The sequence below is a fragment of the Lonchura striata genome, chromosome 5, assembly GCF_046129695.1.
Source record: "Lonchura striata isolate bLonStr1 chromosome 5, bLonStr1.mat, whole genome shotgun sequence".
Taxonomy (NCBI): domain Eukaryota; kingdom Metazoa; phylum Chordata; class Aves; order Passeriformes; family Estrildidae; genus Lonchura; species Lonchura striata.
In genome coordinates, this window is record NC_134607.1 from 48,796,816 (window position 1) to 48,811,463 (window position 14,648).

General features: G+C 36.3%; 1 protein-coding gene across 1 annotated transcript in view; it reads left to right on the forward strand.

Annotated features, from left to right (window-relative positions):
- Positions 1 to 14,648, forward strand: part of OTOGL (otogelin like) — a 90,081-nt gene that overhangs the window by 50,867 nt on the left and 24,566 nt on the right. Inside the window, 12 exon segments of the mRNA XM_077783154.1 lie at positions 1,585 to 1,701; positions 4,408 to 4,564; positions 5,095 to 5,121; positions 6,578 to 6,745; positions 8,314 to 8,592; positions 9,212 to 9,329; positions 10,555 to 10,634; positions 11,516 to 12,190; positions 12,193 to 12,282; positions 12,285 to 12,399; positions 12,401 to 12,899; positions 12,901 to 14,310. Of these exon segments, the coding sequence (XP_077639280.1) occupies positions 1,585 to 1,701; positions 4,408 to 4,564; positions 5,095 to 5,121; positions 6,578 to 6,745; positions 8,314 to 8,592; positions 9,212 to 9,329; positions 10,555 to 10,634; positions 11,516 to 12,190; positions 12,193 to 12,282; positions 12,285 to 12,399; positions 12,401 to 12,899; positions 12,901 to 14,310 (3,735 nt within the window).

Genomic DNA, 14,648 nt, shown 5'->3' on the forward strand with positions numbered 1-14,648 from the left:
ACACATTTATGTTGCAACTCTGGTTTATAACACAGGAGAATAGGCGTTTCATTAATTTTTGCTGAGAAGATGTAAAGTTTTATAGCCTTGTGGACCTCCTGAAAAGTCATTATTTGTAATGCATTCCCTTTGGATGTCTGTCAGGACCAGTTTTTAATCTGTTCTCTCCTTGACACAGTAGGAAATTTATCTCTCACCTCATGGAAGAATGCTTTGGAATAAAGATTTTGAGGCTTCTCTGCCTCAATATCTCCCTTCAGATATATTTTATTCTACATGAAATGTTTAAATATCATAAGCAAGCAAGACTAATTTGTAGAGTTATCCTGCTCATCTAGAAGGTCCTACATAAACAAATGTGTGAATACTTTTATCAAGTTCATGATTTTTTCTTTTTCAATTTATCAATTCAGTGTCTCCTTTAAAAAGGTGCATAGTGTTTGCACAGCTCATTAACTTGTAGGATTTTATAATTTTTGCATATGCCTCACAGACTTGCACCTTACTTTTTGGTGGAGATACATATCTGTAAAATCTCATGTCATCTCCTGATACCTATGTCTGTCAAAGCACTCAGATCTTTGGTCTTGCTGGTTGGCTTTGCTCAGAAAGACTTGACACTTCATCTGCCCTGCAATAGACCTTCAGGATTTTTTCAGAAAGGACCTTTGACATGTAAAGATGTATCCTGGTCACCATTTCTGAAAAATAGAAGTACTGTAAAGGAGTATTTGATAGCTGGAGGCCTAGAACCCAGCTCTGCTACTGGGAAATGTGCTTGTATTAGCACTGTGAAGCAGGACATGCTTCCAGGGCTTCTCCTTCCTGGGAGTGGCAGCACATGTCCTCACAGCAGTGTCTGAGCACCTGGCCAGGAGGGCAGCATAGGTGAGTGATGCACTGCAGCTAAGGCTGCTGTGGGACACTCCAACGATGCCTATGCATTCATTGCACACTCTCCTGGTGCATTACACCCACCTTGCCTGCAGCACCAGCACAGCATGGTTTCAGATGAACTCGTGTTCTCTCTGAGCTGAGTGTCCATTTCCTATATTATTCTATTCTTTTTTTTTCTTTCTTTTTGAAGAGATTCTATAAGTAATGTAATTGCATCTCACCCATTTTTGTGTTATCACGATGATCTTTGACTATATTTTAATGAGTGGCTCCCTTCCTACCACTGCTTCTTTATTTGAACTTACAGGGCTAAAGCCATCTGTAGTATGACTCCATTTAAAGTCAGTGAAAACCACCCAGGATGGATTTGGATCACGTATTTGTTTGTGATGTTACAGTTGGTTGCTCTGGTAATGATTATAATGTGTCACAAAGAAAACATTTTGTCTTTATGCACTGAGCAGACAGCAGGAACATTTTAGTGCTGTAGAACAAAACAAAAGATTCTTTTTTGGTGCAAATGTTTTCAATTATAAAAACAAATCAAGGAAAGAAGATGAACATAGAACTGAAATTTTTATTTTCTGATTATGAAAGTATTGAATTATATGATACTATGGTGTACCTGAGTCAGTGATAAACACACCTACCTATAAAATATTTGTGGGTTTTTTGCTTGTTTTCAAGTGCAAGAGTCCAAATGAAACACTGAGACCATGTGAAGTACATCAGAGCAAGTTTCCTTATGCAAAAAAGGAATGCTCAATTTTATACAGTGATCTTTTTGCACCTTGTCGCAATGTGGTAAGTTTATTAAATATCCAAGATTGCTCTCATTAAAATAATAAAATTACAGTAATTAATTTCTTCTTGCCAGTACCCTCAGTCTAAATGTGAGGACAAAGAATAAAGCCCTGCAAGTATCTCTGTTTGGGTGGGCTATATTTGTGCAGAGCTCCTTGTTCCTTTCAAGACTGGAACCTAAAAATAAAAGTGGTAAGAGAATTGCGAGTTAATCTACTGAATAACAAAGGTTCTGTCCTCTTAAGGTTTTATTTATACCTTTTGTCTATATAGGTAGCTAAGTTTTGCAAATTGTAAATTTGTATAAATTGAGGGATTCTAAAGTGAGTATATGTGTAATGCACCTACAGCTTAGTTCAAATGCTTTTATTTTGTTGTGTCCTGCTTTATATAGAAAGAAATATGAAAGAGCAAGATTTCTTCTTTCAAGCTATTGGTATTTTTAATTGTTTGGCAGCTTATTGTCTGGTTTTATCAAACCTCTGAGGTTTGGTATCCTTGTTTTCCCAATACCTGGCTGAGTATGAGTTAAAAGAGTTACAAGAATGTCCTCCAGTTCAGCCTAGACAATACGGGGAAAACACTATTTTGTATGGTAATCTCTTATTCCATTTTAATCCACCCATTATCAGTGCAAGACATGCTTTATACATTTTTCCCTATTTCTAATTTTTGCTTCCCAATGGTATTTAGGTGCTTCTTTACACCTGAACAAGCAAGAACCACTACAACAATTAATCTAAGTATCTTAATTTCTTCAAGAGTATTAATACTAAATGAGATCATTAGCTGTCTCAGCTGGACTTCCTGACTGAAGCTGGATATCAACATGGTTAGGAATTTGCCTGTGAAGGAGGTGGCAGTAGTTTAACCCAAGAGATTTATTAATGTTGACTTAAGTTACTATGTAAAGAATTTTTTGAGCATGTGCCTGAAAACATAGTGATGAGTGTATTTTCGAAGTGGCAAATAATACATAAAAATAGAACTTTTGTGAGTCTTTAAGAAACTGTATTATTATAACAACTTAGAAAGATCTTTTCTCTTGAATGTTAATTTTCTATATCTTATCCATGTTGTGATTAGAATTTGTAAATATTATGCCAGAAATCTAGCATAATTATGTTAAAAAATCTATGTCAGGAACATGTGATTTAATTAGTAGTCAAGTATTTCCACACGTATACATCTATCTTGTATGGGAGAGTAACATCTTTCCTGTGTTTTTAGAACCTGTTAATCAGCAGTGAAAGTACAGCGCCTGCAAAAGTAATGTAGAGTGACCTCCTACCAAGGGCATGCACAGCTGACTGCTGGCTGGGGAGCAGGGTGCCAAGAAAAAAGCCTGAGCAGAGACTGACACTGGGGGCATGGAAAGATCAGAAAACATAGATGGGGGTTCCCAACGTGCTTATTGCTGCTGCTGCTATGTGGGTGGAAGATCCTGCAGTACATGCAGGCAAGCTCCTGTCTGTGGGGCAGGCGGCCTTGCAGTTTAACTCAGGCTGCAATTCCAGTTTGCAGGGAGGCAAAATCTTGTATCTGGGGCTAGCAGCAACTGATGGATTGCAGCTGCCCAGGTAAGGACTGAATGCATCAGGGTCTGAGGAACCTGACAACAGAGAAAAAATGATCTTCTTCCTAATTCCTGAACTCAGCAGGAACTTTGGCCCAAGGCTCCCAGTTTGTCACAAGAGTGGAATATTGCTGACCTATGGAGAGATTGAGATATTTGGAGCCAGTTTGCTGTTAGGTGATTTTTACAAAGCTACTACTGTCGCTTTCAATGGAGCTAGTTCTCATGTGTGTCCCCCACATCCCCAGTGGTATCCCTGTTTTCAAAACAAGGAAAAGAATGAAAGCACAATAACATCTCTCTGCCCTTGATGCAGTCCCTGCCAGCTTCTAGCAGCTGCCAGCTGAGAAGCTGTCTTCGTGGTAGATAAGTACTGCTTTGTTACTGTGGTGGTATTTCTGTAATCTGACATGTGCCATTTGAGTGCTTTACAGCTGAGCTAGACCAGAGACTAAACTGAAGGAAAGCATTGCTTTAAACAGTACATGTGTTGAGTAAGAACATTGTTTTGGAAATGTTGCTCGACCTTACAAAAAAGAGATTTAAACTCAAGAAAGAGTGTGTCATGCAAAAGCATGCAATATTCTGATAGATTTTAGAGAATGTGGGTTTCTGATGTAATGAAGTTTTGTGGGCAAATTGTATTAAAATCTTGATAAACGCAGAAATGGTTTTTTTCTGCATAATTTCACCAGTGATCATAAGCTTTCTTCCCCTGGGAAAACCCCCCTGTATAAATGATTACTTTAATAACTTGGTAATCAGAGTCACACCTCTGATCTTGTTGTTGTTCATGCAAAACTGACAGGATGACTACAGATGGCAGTATTTGCCTTATAAAAGCATAAGTGCCAGCTTCAATAATTCTTTAAAATTGATGAACAGCGAGCGTGTGGATGAACATGCTTTTTAGTAATCACTGACTGAATTTTTCTTTTGACCTTTAACTTAGGTATAAATTGCTCATTCGAAGTATATATTTTGTGTAGGAATATGCCCAAATACCTTTGAAAAATATCTAATTTTTGTGTTTAATTCTTTCAGTCAGTCCAGAAGCAAAACTCCTGCTGCAACTAGAATTTGTACAGCTCATGCAATTAAGTCACCTGTTTTTGTTCTTTCCCCCCCAGATTGATGTGACTTCTTTTATCAAAAACTGTCACACAGATACATGCAACTGCAATCTTGGTGGGGACTGTGAGTGTTTGTGTACCAGTATTGCAGCTTATGCCCACAAGTGCTGCCAGCAAGGAGCAGCGATTCACTGGCGATCTCCTTTGCTCTGTGGTATGTACCCGGGCTGGCCATGCTCCAGAGCTCATCTCATGGGCATCCCTGACTTTTTGCTGCCCAATTATATAAATATGACAGAAGCAGGTGGATAACAAACATAGTTAACATCTCTCAAGCTGTCTCTGTGTTAGTTGTGTCATCCTTATACACCCAAATTCACTGTCTTGCTGAAAAGGGCTGGCTGTGCTTAGGGTGTGTTAGTGCAGAGCCTGTGGGAAAGGCACTGGTGGATGTCCAGTTTTCTGTGTATAGCTCCAAAGAGACCCAGTCTGTTCTTTTCATTGACAGCAAGAAGGGTTCTTAGCTGTACACTAATTCCTCCTTCAGGTCAGCTGTCACTGGACGAAAAATATCTTGTGGGACATGAAACTTCCTCTCCTGAAATGAACTTTACATATTTAAGATGCAGAGATACATGGATTATCTTGTTACTTTGTAATAATAATAATAATAATAATAATAATAATAATAATAATAATAATAATAATAATAATATTAATATGCTTGTTTTATTTTTCGTTTAGCTTATGACTGTGAATATTACAACCAAGGTATGTACTATTAGATATTTTTGTTTAAAAACTCAATTAATTTATGGGCTTTTTCTTTTACTTGATGTATGCAGTTTTAAAATTATTTTTATTTTTTAGTGAGTGAAGGTGGCCCAGCTTTGTTGAATGATCCTAATAATCCCTGATGCCTCCATTAACAAGTTCATAATGTTCAGTGTTGGGGGGTGTGGATTGATCCATCATTCTACAACATATGGTAGCAGTCAGAGAGAAGCTCTAGAAGGACCTTTCCTTGTGTTTGCACTCTAAATTTCAGAGCTGGGACCTACAATATTTGGACATTGATAGGCCATTGGATTTTGTGCACAAGTCTCACAATACTGTACTGTAAAAAGAATAGTACCTTAGCATGAGAGTTGTATTAATTTAACAGGATGAATTCCTGTCATCCTCTCTAATATTTGGATACTGTGCACATACTTTATAGGGAGCAATAGATATTGAAAAGGGAAATGTGACTAATCACAATGAATGAATGAATCTGACTTTTAATGTATCCTTTTGATGGTGAGGATGACTTGTGTCCTATAATGAGGATCATTCTAGAGATGATTTTTTTCTCCTCCAGTCTGGCCTACTATTGTAGTAGCATGTAGATCTTGCTAGGTATAGCTGACTCCCCACAATTACTTTGTAATAGGGAATTTTATCTTACTGAAAAAGGTTTGAGGATATGGCTTTAATGATAAACATCACAATAGCGGTCTTAAAGGTCTTTTCTGCCCTTAATTATTTTATGATTCAATGAAAAAGTAGGAAGGAGTAGTGGTTTTGGCTAATTTTCTCCATATAGTTAACATGAATTTAATAATATATTTTGTATTTGTGATGACAGTGGTGCTTTAGCTACTGCTTACATAGATTAAGGCTTTTTCCAGGTCTCATGCTGATCCATCAGTAAGCAAGCTGGGGCTGCACAGGAGGTTAGAGGGAGCAGAGCTGGGTCAACTGACTCTAGCTGACAAGAGGGATGTTGCAGAACACATGATGTTGAGTTCAGCAATAGAAATTGGAGGCGCAGTTTTCTGGGACTGGCATTGCTTAGGGTTCAACTAGATGTTGGTCAGCTGATGGTAAAGAATTTTGGCTTTTTGATCACTTTGCTTTGTTTTCTTTGTTTTCTTTTTGCAATTGTTTTCTTTTATTTCCTTTTCTTTTTCCTTATTTCTCTACAAACAAAACTCAAACCAAACCATGATTTAACTGTCTTTATGTCACCCATGAGCTTTTTTCAGTTCTTCCCCTCTGATTCCTTCATGAGGTGTGTGGTGAGTGACCTGGTGTGTGGTGCTTAGCTGCCTGCCGGGGTTAAAGTCAAGTAGAGAGTTATGCATGTTCCCACTACCAAGTGGAACCAAGTGGAAAATTAAGACTTAACTTTTGTATATTATGCAATGAAAATTTTTGGTTTTCTGTCTGATTTTTCTTCCTGTAGGTCTTGGTGAAGGACCCTATATTTTGGCAAGTTTTGGTGTGCATGACACAATTATAGGAGCTAATGTATCTAGCAGAAGGATATTTCCCTTACCTAGAAATGGAGCACATGGAAATGTAATTTTCAGTTTCATGATAACTCCAGGTCTTTTCAAAGACAAAGATTTATGTAAGTGTTCTCAGCAGTTTTGCTAATGGTGAGATATATATCTCAAATAATATGAATGATTTTTGCTGCATCTTCTAAATGTCCTAAAGTAGTCTATATATTTTTAGTTTTTGGAATAAGTGGCCAATTTCAAAACGAAGGAGGGATTTAAATTTTAATTTTTTTAATACTAGAAGCCATCAATTCCAGCTTTAAAATTGACTTTTCAAAAGTTACTTTAGAAATATTACGAAATACAAGTGAATAGAGTAACTTTGTGAAAAAATCCAATTAGTTTGTATAACTGGAAACTGGTGAATTTTTCACAAGTATCTAGCAAATATCAACACTTAAGGTCAATGCAGGACATTTTGTCTCCAGTGAAATTGATTCTTCCTTGTGTTTCCACCTTATTTTTTACTTTTCCTGACCTAGAAAATGTGCAACTCAGAATGATCATCTATTTCTGCTGTGCTAACAAGCAGCATCTCTGTGCAACATAGAAGGTATTTTCTTAGGTGAACAGCTAATCATAAACTCGATGTTTTACTTATCAGAGACTTATCCAAACTATACAACAAAAATAAACCTGTTTAAATATTTTTCCTTCTGTATATATTTTTCTTTCTTCACATATGTGAAGATTGTACCAATTAAATCAATAAAGATTTTGTCATTGCTTTGTCAAATAATTTAATGTGTTGAAAAAAATCACAAACCCTCAAAAACCAGCATAAAGAATGTTTCTCTCCACAGAAAATTTTCAAACTAAGTTTACAAACATTTGAATGTTTATTTCCATGGTAAAATTAGGTTTTTAGATGTGATTTTGAAGTGAAAAATACATACAACAGAAAAATTAATTCAGTCTTGTCAAATCCCCATGTAAAATGGAAGTAAATAATTCATTATATATGTGCAGTACACAGATGACTTTCATATGTAAATGAGGGATAATATTCCTATAGATTAAAGAACTTCAAGACCATATTCAAGTTGAAAATCAAGGCGACATTCAAGATCATATTAAAGTATGAAGTCAGTCTTATAAAGCCTTACATTTTCAGAGAATTTTTTCACTTTTTATTTGTGGCATCGGTAGAGCAAATGGAGGCCAAGTCTCTTATTTGGCCATAGATTTTCCTACAGTATTTCTGGATATGACTGCATATAAAAAAAAGCCTGACCTCAATGTTCGTACAATGTGATATCATTTACTAGTGAAATTTTGGCCTTGCTAAGCTGTCAGACATTTGTCCAAACTTGAGGAAAAACTCCCAAGATATGCAATTTCCAGTCTGAGACTGCTTAGGAATAATTTTTGAAGATTAGTAGCAGTCGGCTGAATGCAATTTTGGTCTAACTGATACATTCCCTGGTGGTTCTGGATTATAGGATCCACTGCACTGCACTGTGTTTCTAACTCTCTTTTGTGCAACATAAAACTGACTTTTTTTTTTTTTTTTTTGTGAAAAGACAGTTTTTAACAGGAGCCACTTAACAGCCAAAGTATAGGATTTAATATCAATTATAAGTTGTTTTCTGTGAAAATCTCACCATATTTATTATTTCTTTTTCTTCTGTGGAAGCTCTGTCTCTTGTTTCCCTTGAATCTGCTGAAAGACCAAACTACTTTCTGTGTGTACATGACAATGAAACCATTGGGTTGGAGCAGTGGCAGGCAAATGCCTCCTTTCAGAGACGAGCCACCTTCTTCCACCACCAGGGTCTTTGGAGTCCAGGGCTCAGTGCCTTTGAGCTGCACAGTAAAAAAGGCTTTTTCATCATTCTCACCTCATCCAGTGTTAAAGTGGAAAAGTATGATGGTTCAGAAGAATTCAAACATTTCAGTAGCTTTAGTATTGAAGGTAAATTTTGCATAATCCACAGGGATAAATATCCTTTTTCTGCTTGCCTTCAGAGCATTTTCTTTCTTGTATTTAATCAACAATAGTAACAAATATTTTTTCTTATTTTTAATTTCTTTCTGTCTTCCATTCCATCTCAAAATGTTATTATTTTCTAACTTTTGCAGATAGGATGGTCACTTTATCTTTGAACTATGTTTTCATTGGCTTACTCTTTGAAAAGGAAAATGACATTTCACAAAACAATGTATGTTAATATCTCATTAGTAATCTATAGATACCTATTCTTTTAAATGAATTGGGGTAATTGTTTTGCATCTGCAACCAACAGTATCTTCAATATGTTTAACTGACCTTTTAGGTTTTAAACCAGAGTATAATGTAAAAAGGAATAGCTGTTTTTATTGCCAAAGCTTGAAGTGCCTTTTAGCTGGAACAAATTTAAAATAGTCAAAACTGAACAAAATCTCACCTATTGGAAGGTTCCGAAAAATTTGTCTATTTGTTTTTTCATTTTTCATTTACCTGAAGATCTCAATGTATGTTATAGAAAAGGTTTCAAATTTAAATTGTTTATTGACTATTGAATCAATAAAAAAATCCTTTCTTTCCTTCTCAGAACTCAGTGCTTCTGTGCCTTACAGAAGGATGTGTGAATGGCGATATGAATCTTGTGCTAATCCTTGTTTTAAGACATGTAGTGATCCTGAAGGAATAGCATGTAAATTTCTTCCTCTGTAAGTAAAATTAATCTCATATTGCTGCTGTATTGTTTTTTGTAATAAGCATACCATATGCTTTCTGAAAATCACTGCTGCTGCAATATCCATTTAGTTTTACTATCTAGATTTCAATATCATCCTTATGAGAAACTCTCACAAGTAATATGAAAACATTTGTACCAAGCCTCTCATTTCCCACAGTTTGTATTCCCATTTAGATGTGCTTTCCAGCACAAGAGTAAGAGGGTTTGTATTTAGCCCAGAGGACTCACTTCTGGTAGTGGTTAAGTAGGAAGCTGTTAAATTAAATGAAGGCTATTTCCTTCTGTAGATTTATAGTTGCATCCTAAACCAGCACACCATTATGCTAAAACGACTACATCCTTCTGGTGTTTATATGACAGAGATCAAAAATTGTGGGAATAGCAAGGGAGGAATATGCCCTCTCCTGTAAGAAGAGGGAACTTTTATGCTGGGAGATGCCCATTGGCATTGAAGGGAGGGATTTCAGAGTTTGGGATTTAGTAAACAGATTTCCTGTCTCAGTGGCTCTCCCCTGGCCTCTATGAAACGACAGCAAACTAAAAGGAAAAAAATGCCTAAAGCTCAAGGCACAGTGTGGTGGAAAAGAAAGGATATTTTAGGTTTCAGACTCCCTAGGCATATGCAATTTATGATTAGTAATACTACTAATATGACTAATTTTCTCTGTTGGTATTCTTAGCTTTTTCCTTATGGGAACACTAGTTGTTAATGTCATGATTTTCTTATTGAAAAGTCCCCCAGAATGAAACAGACATGGAAATATAATGATTTGTCTGCATTCTCCTATGTTGGAAAGACACAAGAGAAGGGCTTTATGTAGTCAATCTAAATATTTTAATATCTCAAATTAACATATCAGAATAAAACAAAAGTCTTGTAGACAAGTTCATCATTCTGTGAAAAATCTTTCTGTTTATGGATCGAAACTTCCACCCGGCTGTGGAAGATAAATGGTCCAAAGCTATCATATTCATCAGCCTATGCAAATAACTATTAACAGTTTAGAAGTAGAATTATGCTGCTCAATAACTTTTTGACCTTGAAATGCCTCAAAATGTTATGTTCATAATTTAATTGGAAAGTTCTCAGAACTCTGATAAGACATTCTGATGGTTTGTTTAGCCAAAGTAAAATAATTTAAAATTAACTTATACCTCTACTGTGGCTCTAGAATTGACTATACACTATTTTAAAGGGTTGAAGGATGCATGCCATACTGTCCGAAAAACATGATCCTTGATGAAGTCACACTTAGATGTGTTTATCCAGAAGATTGTGAGTATGCTTTATTGTGTTGATCTACTCTTATAAATTACTTCAAGATCCCAGGAAAGGATTAATAAAATGCAATTCCTTTAAAATTAAATGCTTTCTCAGAACATATTTCTGTTGAAGAGGGACATAGACTTCATTCCCAGTCATCCAAACTACAGCTTCTGCATTCAGAAAGTTATATTTTTACATTGAATTATATATATTTCTCAAATAGTGAGTTATAGATAACCTTTTGTGATTATGTTATACTCAGAGCAACTATATTTGACTATATAATGTTAGTATATTACACTTCTGTAAGGGAGAGATTCCAAATGAAAGAAATAAAGCTGTAGCAAAAAGTTCAGTCTTTTCTGAGGATGACACAGCACTAACAAATTCAGCTCACCTATTTCATAATTTCTGGTGTGTAAAGATACCACATTACATCCTTATTCTGTGGGATAAAGATTATTTTTACATTCAAATTTCATTTTAATACTGTATTTTATTTTATTGTACAAATTTTGAATTAGATAAAGTATGCTTAATATTTGTTAGTACAAAATTATCTTGTATAATATCTTCTAAGGATGAAATATACTTATTTCAAATATTTTGCCATTTTGGATTTACTGAATTTTTATTGAATTGTCTTGTTGTTTTGAAATTGCCCTTCAAAATAAAGTTTTTCACCAATAATAAAAGTTTAACTACTTCATTTGCAGAGAAAATTAGCAAAAATTTTAGTCAGCTGAGTTCCTCAAAGTGTTCAGATGACCTGGAACCATTGGCAAGATCTGATTTGCTAATATTTAAGTGGGATTTGAGTACAGAGAGTTTTTTTTTTTTCTTTACTAATAACCCATAAAAGACAGTTAAGCACACATTTTTCCTTTTAGGCATACCTGTGACACCTACAAAATCAGAAGTTGGACTGAAACCTTCATTGTTAATCTCTCACATGGGTCCGACCACAGAGAGATTTCCTCAGACACTCCCTGTGGTTGTTACTTCAGGGAACAAATCAACTCTCATCGGTGTGACAGACAAAATAACCATAAATGCAAACACAGCTTCAAGGGGAATGGATATGTCAGCACAGTCCATTGCAGACTTTTATTCATTGGAAGCTTCTAATGCAGCCACCTATTCAACATTTTCATTACCAAGTACAGTGGAGCCTTCTGATGTACTTCACAGCACAGCCAGCCCTACTGTCCTTTCCAAACCCATCCCTTCAACAGATTTTCCAATTCTTTTTCGAGCCTCAGGAGTCACTGCCTGCTCTAATGCATCTATAACTTCACCCACTACAATAACAACTCCAACAACCCTGCTCAGTCCAAGTCCTAGTCCAACACATTCTGCATTATTAACACCCACTTCCCTAGTGGTAGTTCCATTTTCACTCGAAACATCAACCACTCAGCTAGGACCAGTTCGACCTTCCTCAGCACTAACAACTTTAGCCTCCAAGATATCTTTGGTCACTTCTGAGCTGTCTGCAGGGATTGGGAAGAGTAGGAGTCCTTCAGTAAGTCATTCTAAGGGAACAGAAATACACTCTGAAGTGTCTTTGCCTTGAGGGCTGACAGAGAAACTTTCACAAGACCAGTATTTCTTCTGGGTTCACTATGGACACTAAACACATCTACTTCTATATCTACTTCGTTAGAACTAGGTCTGGCATTAGTCAAACTGCAGTTTACCCAACACCTAGTTCTGCTCTGGCTTCAACTGCTCCTTAAACTCCTATGACTACTAGGTTTTCTAGCTCTGAGACTAGTTCCTCAATTAATCACAGTTTCATATTTCAAAACAGCAAAACCCTTGTCTAAAGCTTCTCTGATATCATTAAATGTTAGCTATTCAACCAGTTTTTCTCCAAAGCCACTTTCATCTTCAGTGCAAATTTCAGCAACTGTTCCCAAGCAGACATCTGCATTAAAAAAGGGCAGTATTTCTGCTGTTCTGCCAATAATGTCTGTATCTTCACCTCAAGTTGTTTCTCAAATCCCTTCAAACACTCCTTCAAGTCCTGTAAGTTGCACAGTATCTACACCAATGCATTCTCTGTTTACCTCCCTGCAGCCCAAAGCTATGGCAGGTGCCACTGTTGCCTCCAAATGCTTTTAAACAGTACCTTTTAGTGCCTCCACTCCTCTAATCAATACAACAATCTTTTATAGGTTTGTAAGCAAAGCCTCAACAGAAAATAAGCAAATAATGTACACTGATTTCTTTTCATTATCATTCATTTCTAAAAATCCAAAGAAATCTGTTAAAATCTACAGCCTTCCCTCTCCGGATATTGGTATTAGCTCTGAATTCTACATCAATAACCACTTCAGAACTTAAAGAGTTCCCAAAAAGTTCAGATACAGAATTGAAAACTGACACTGTGGCTCGAAGTTCAGGTACTTCCACTTCCAAAAATCCTTCTTTTACAAGGTCATTGGCTTCATTTACAACCTTGTTATCAACATCAGAACCATCTTATGTGACATCTCAGACTAAAAGTTCTTCACTGACTCCCATAGTCAGTAGCACATTGTCACTAACACAAAATATAAGTGCTACCCAAGCATCAGTTTCATCTCTAGATACACAAGGAACTTCAAAAATTCCAATTATAGACCTTGCAACTTCTGTGGATTTTTCTAAATTCACTTTAAAAATAAGTCTCTCTACCAACTTATCAGCAGCACTAGAAACATCCATCATAATGCCCTCTTTACTAATGCCTAACACCTCTGAAATCACTTTAGAAAGCCAGCCCTCTGTGCCCTCACCTCCTCCTAAGACCACTCATATCTCTAATGTTTCTCTAGGAAAACAGAGTTCTTCGGTAAGTTCTTCAGAAGAAGATGGAACAATATCAGCCATACCAAATGGAATCATCACTCAATCCACTACGCCAACGAGCACAAACACAACAGTGAATGCTACATCCTCAAAAGCACCTTATATTTATGCAAAAATGTTACCTAGTTCTTCAGCCAGTTTATTAGTTACTTCAGGCACCACCACCCTAGCCTCTAGGATTACTACAAAAACCACTGATTCTTTTGTTGTCAATTTGGATTTTTATATGGCTTCAGCTTCAGTTCCTACCACCATAGAAACACAGAAATCTTTATTTACAACTGCAGTAACTCAAGCTTCACAGAGCGCTAGAGAAACTCCGAAGATTAATATAATGGAAACAACTGGTACTACAAATCCATTATCACAGATGAAGAGTACTTCATACGTAGCATCGGCAGTTAAATACACAACTTCATTTGAAAAAACTGTGGGTATTTCAGAAGATGGTCAGACATCACGTGAGCAAAAAAATGCTACCAAGACAAAGACAACCACAACTGACAAATCTTCTCCACCTTTTTTGCCAGTAACTGCACTTCAGAGTCTGCTTTTTTCAAGAAATACAACCTCAGTCAAAAATATCTCTACTTCTGGTGTCCTGGATGTAACAACATCAGATAGGTCCAAAATCCCAACACAGAAACCCATTACATCTTATTTTACTGTAACAGAGGCCACAGAGCTGCAAACCAGAGCTATAATAGATTTATCTCTTTCTAGTGGCGGAATGGCTCTGCCTTCCTCATCAGAAACGATGGCTGTAGCTGACAAGGCTTACTTTGGCACGATGATGCATACACTGATATCTACATCTTCTGAGTGTATGGTATGATCAGTCGTATTTTATCCTGTATGTTAACATATATATTACTTTTCAATCCTGCATTGTACATATATAATACCAGAGATTTAAAATAGTTCCTATTTTCTATTTAATTTACTTGTTTTAAAATTCTCAGCTATTCTTAGAGGATAGTTTTGTTGCTGCTCTTACATTGCCCTGGTATAATCTGCAACTTGGATGTATTGCTCTGAAAAAGATGCTTTAAAGCTGTGTGAGTTTTCTAGGTAGCTAAATATATTTCTGAGGTGCCAAAAAAGCCATAATCCTTGGAATTTTGATGTTTCTGCATGATCTTACCCTGGTTTTTCTTCTTCCACTTG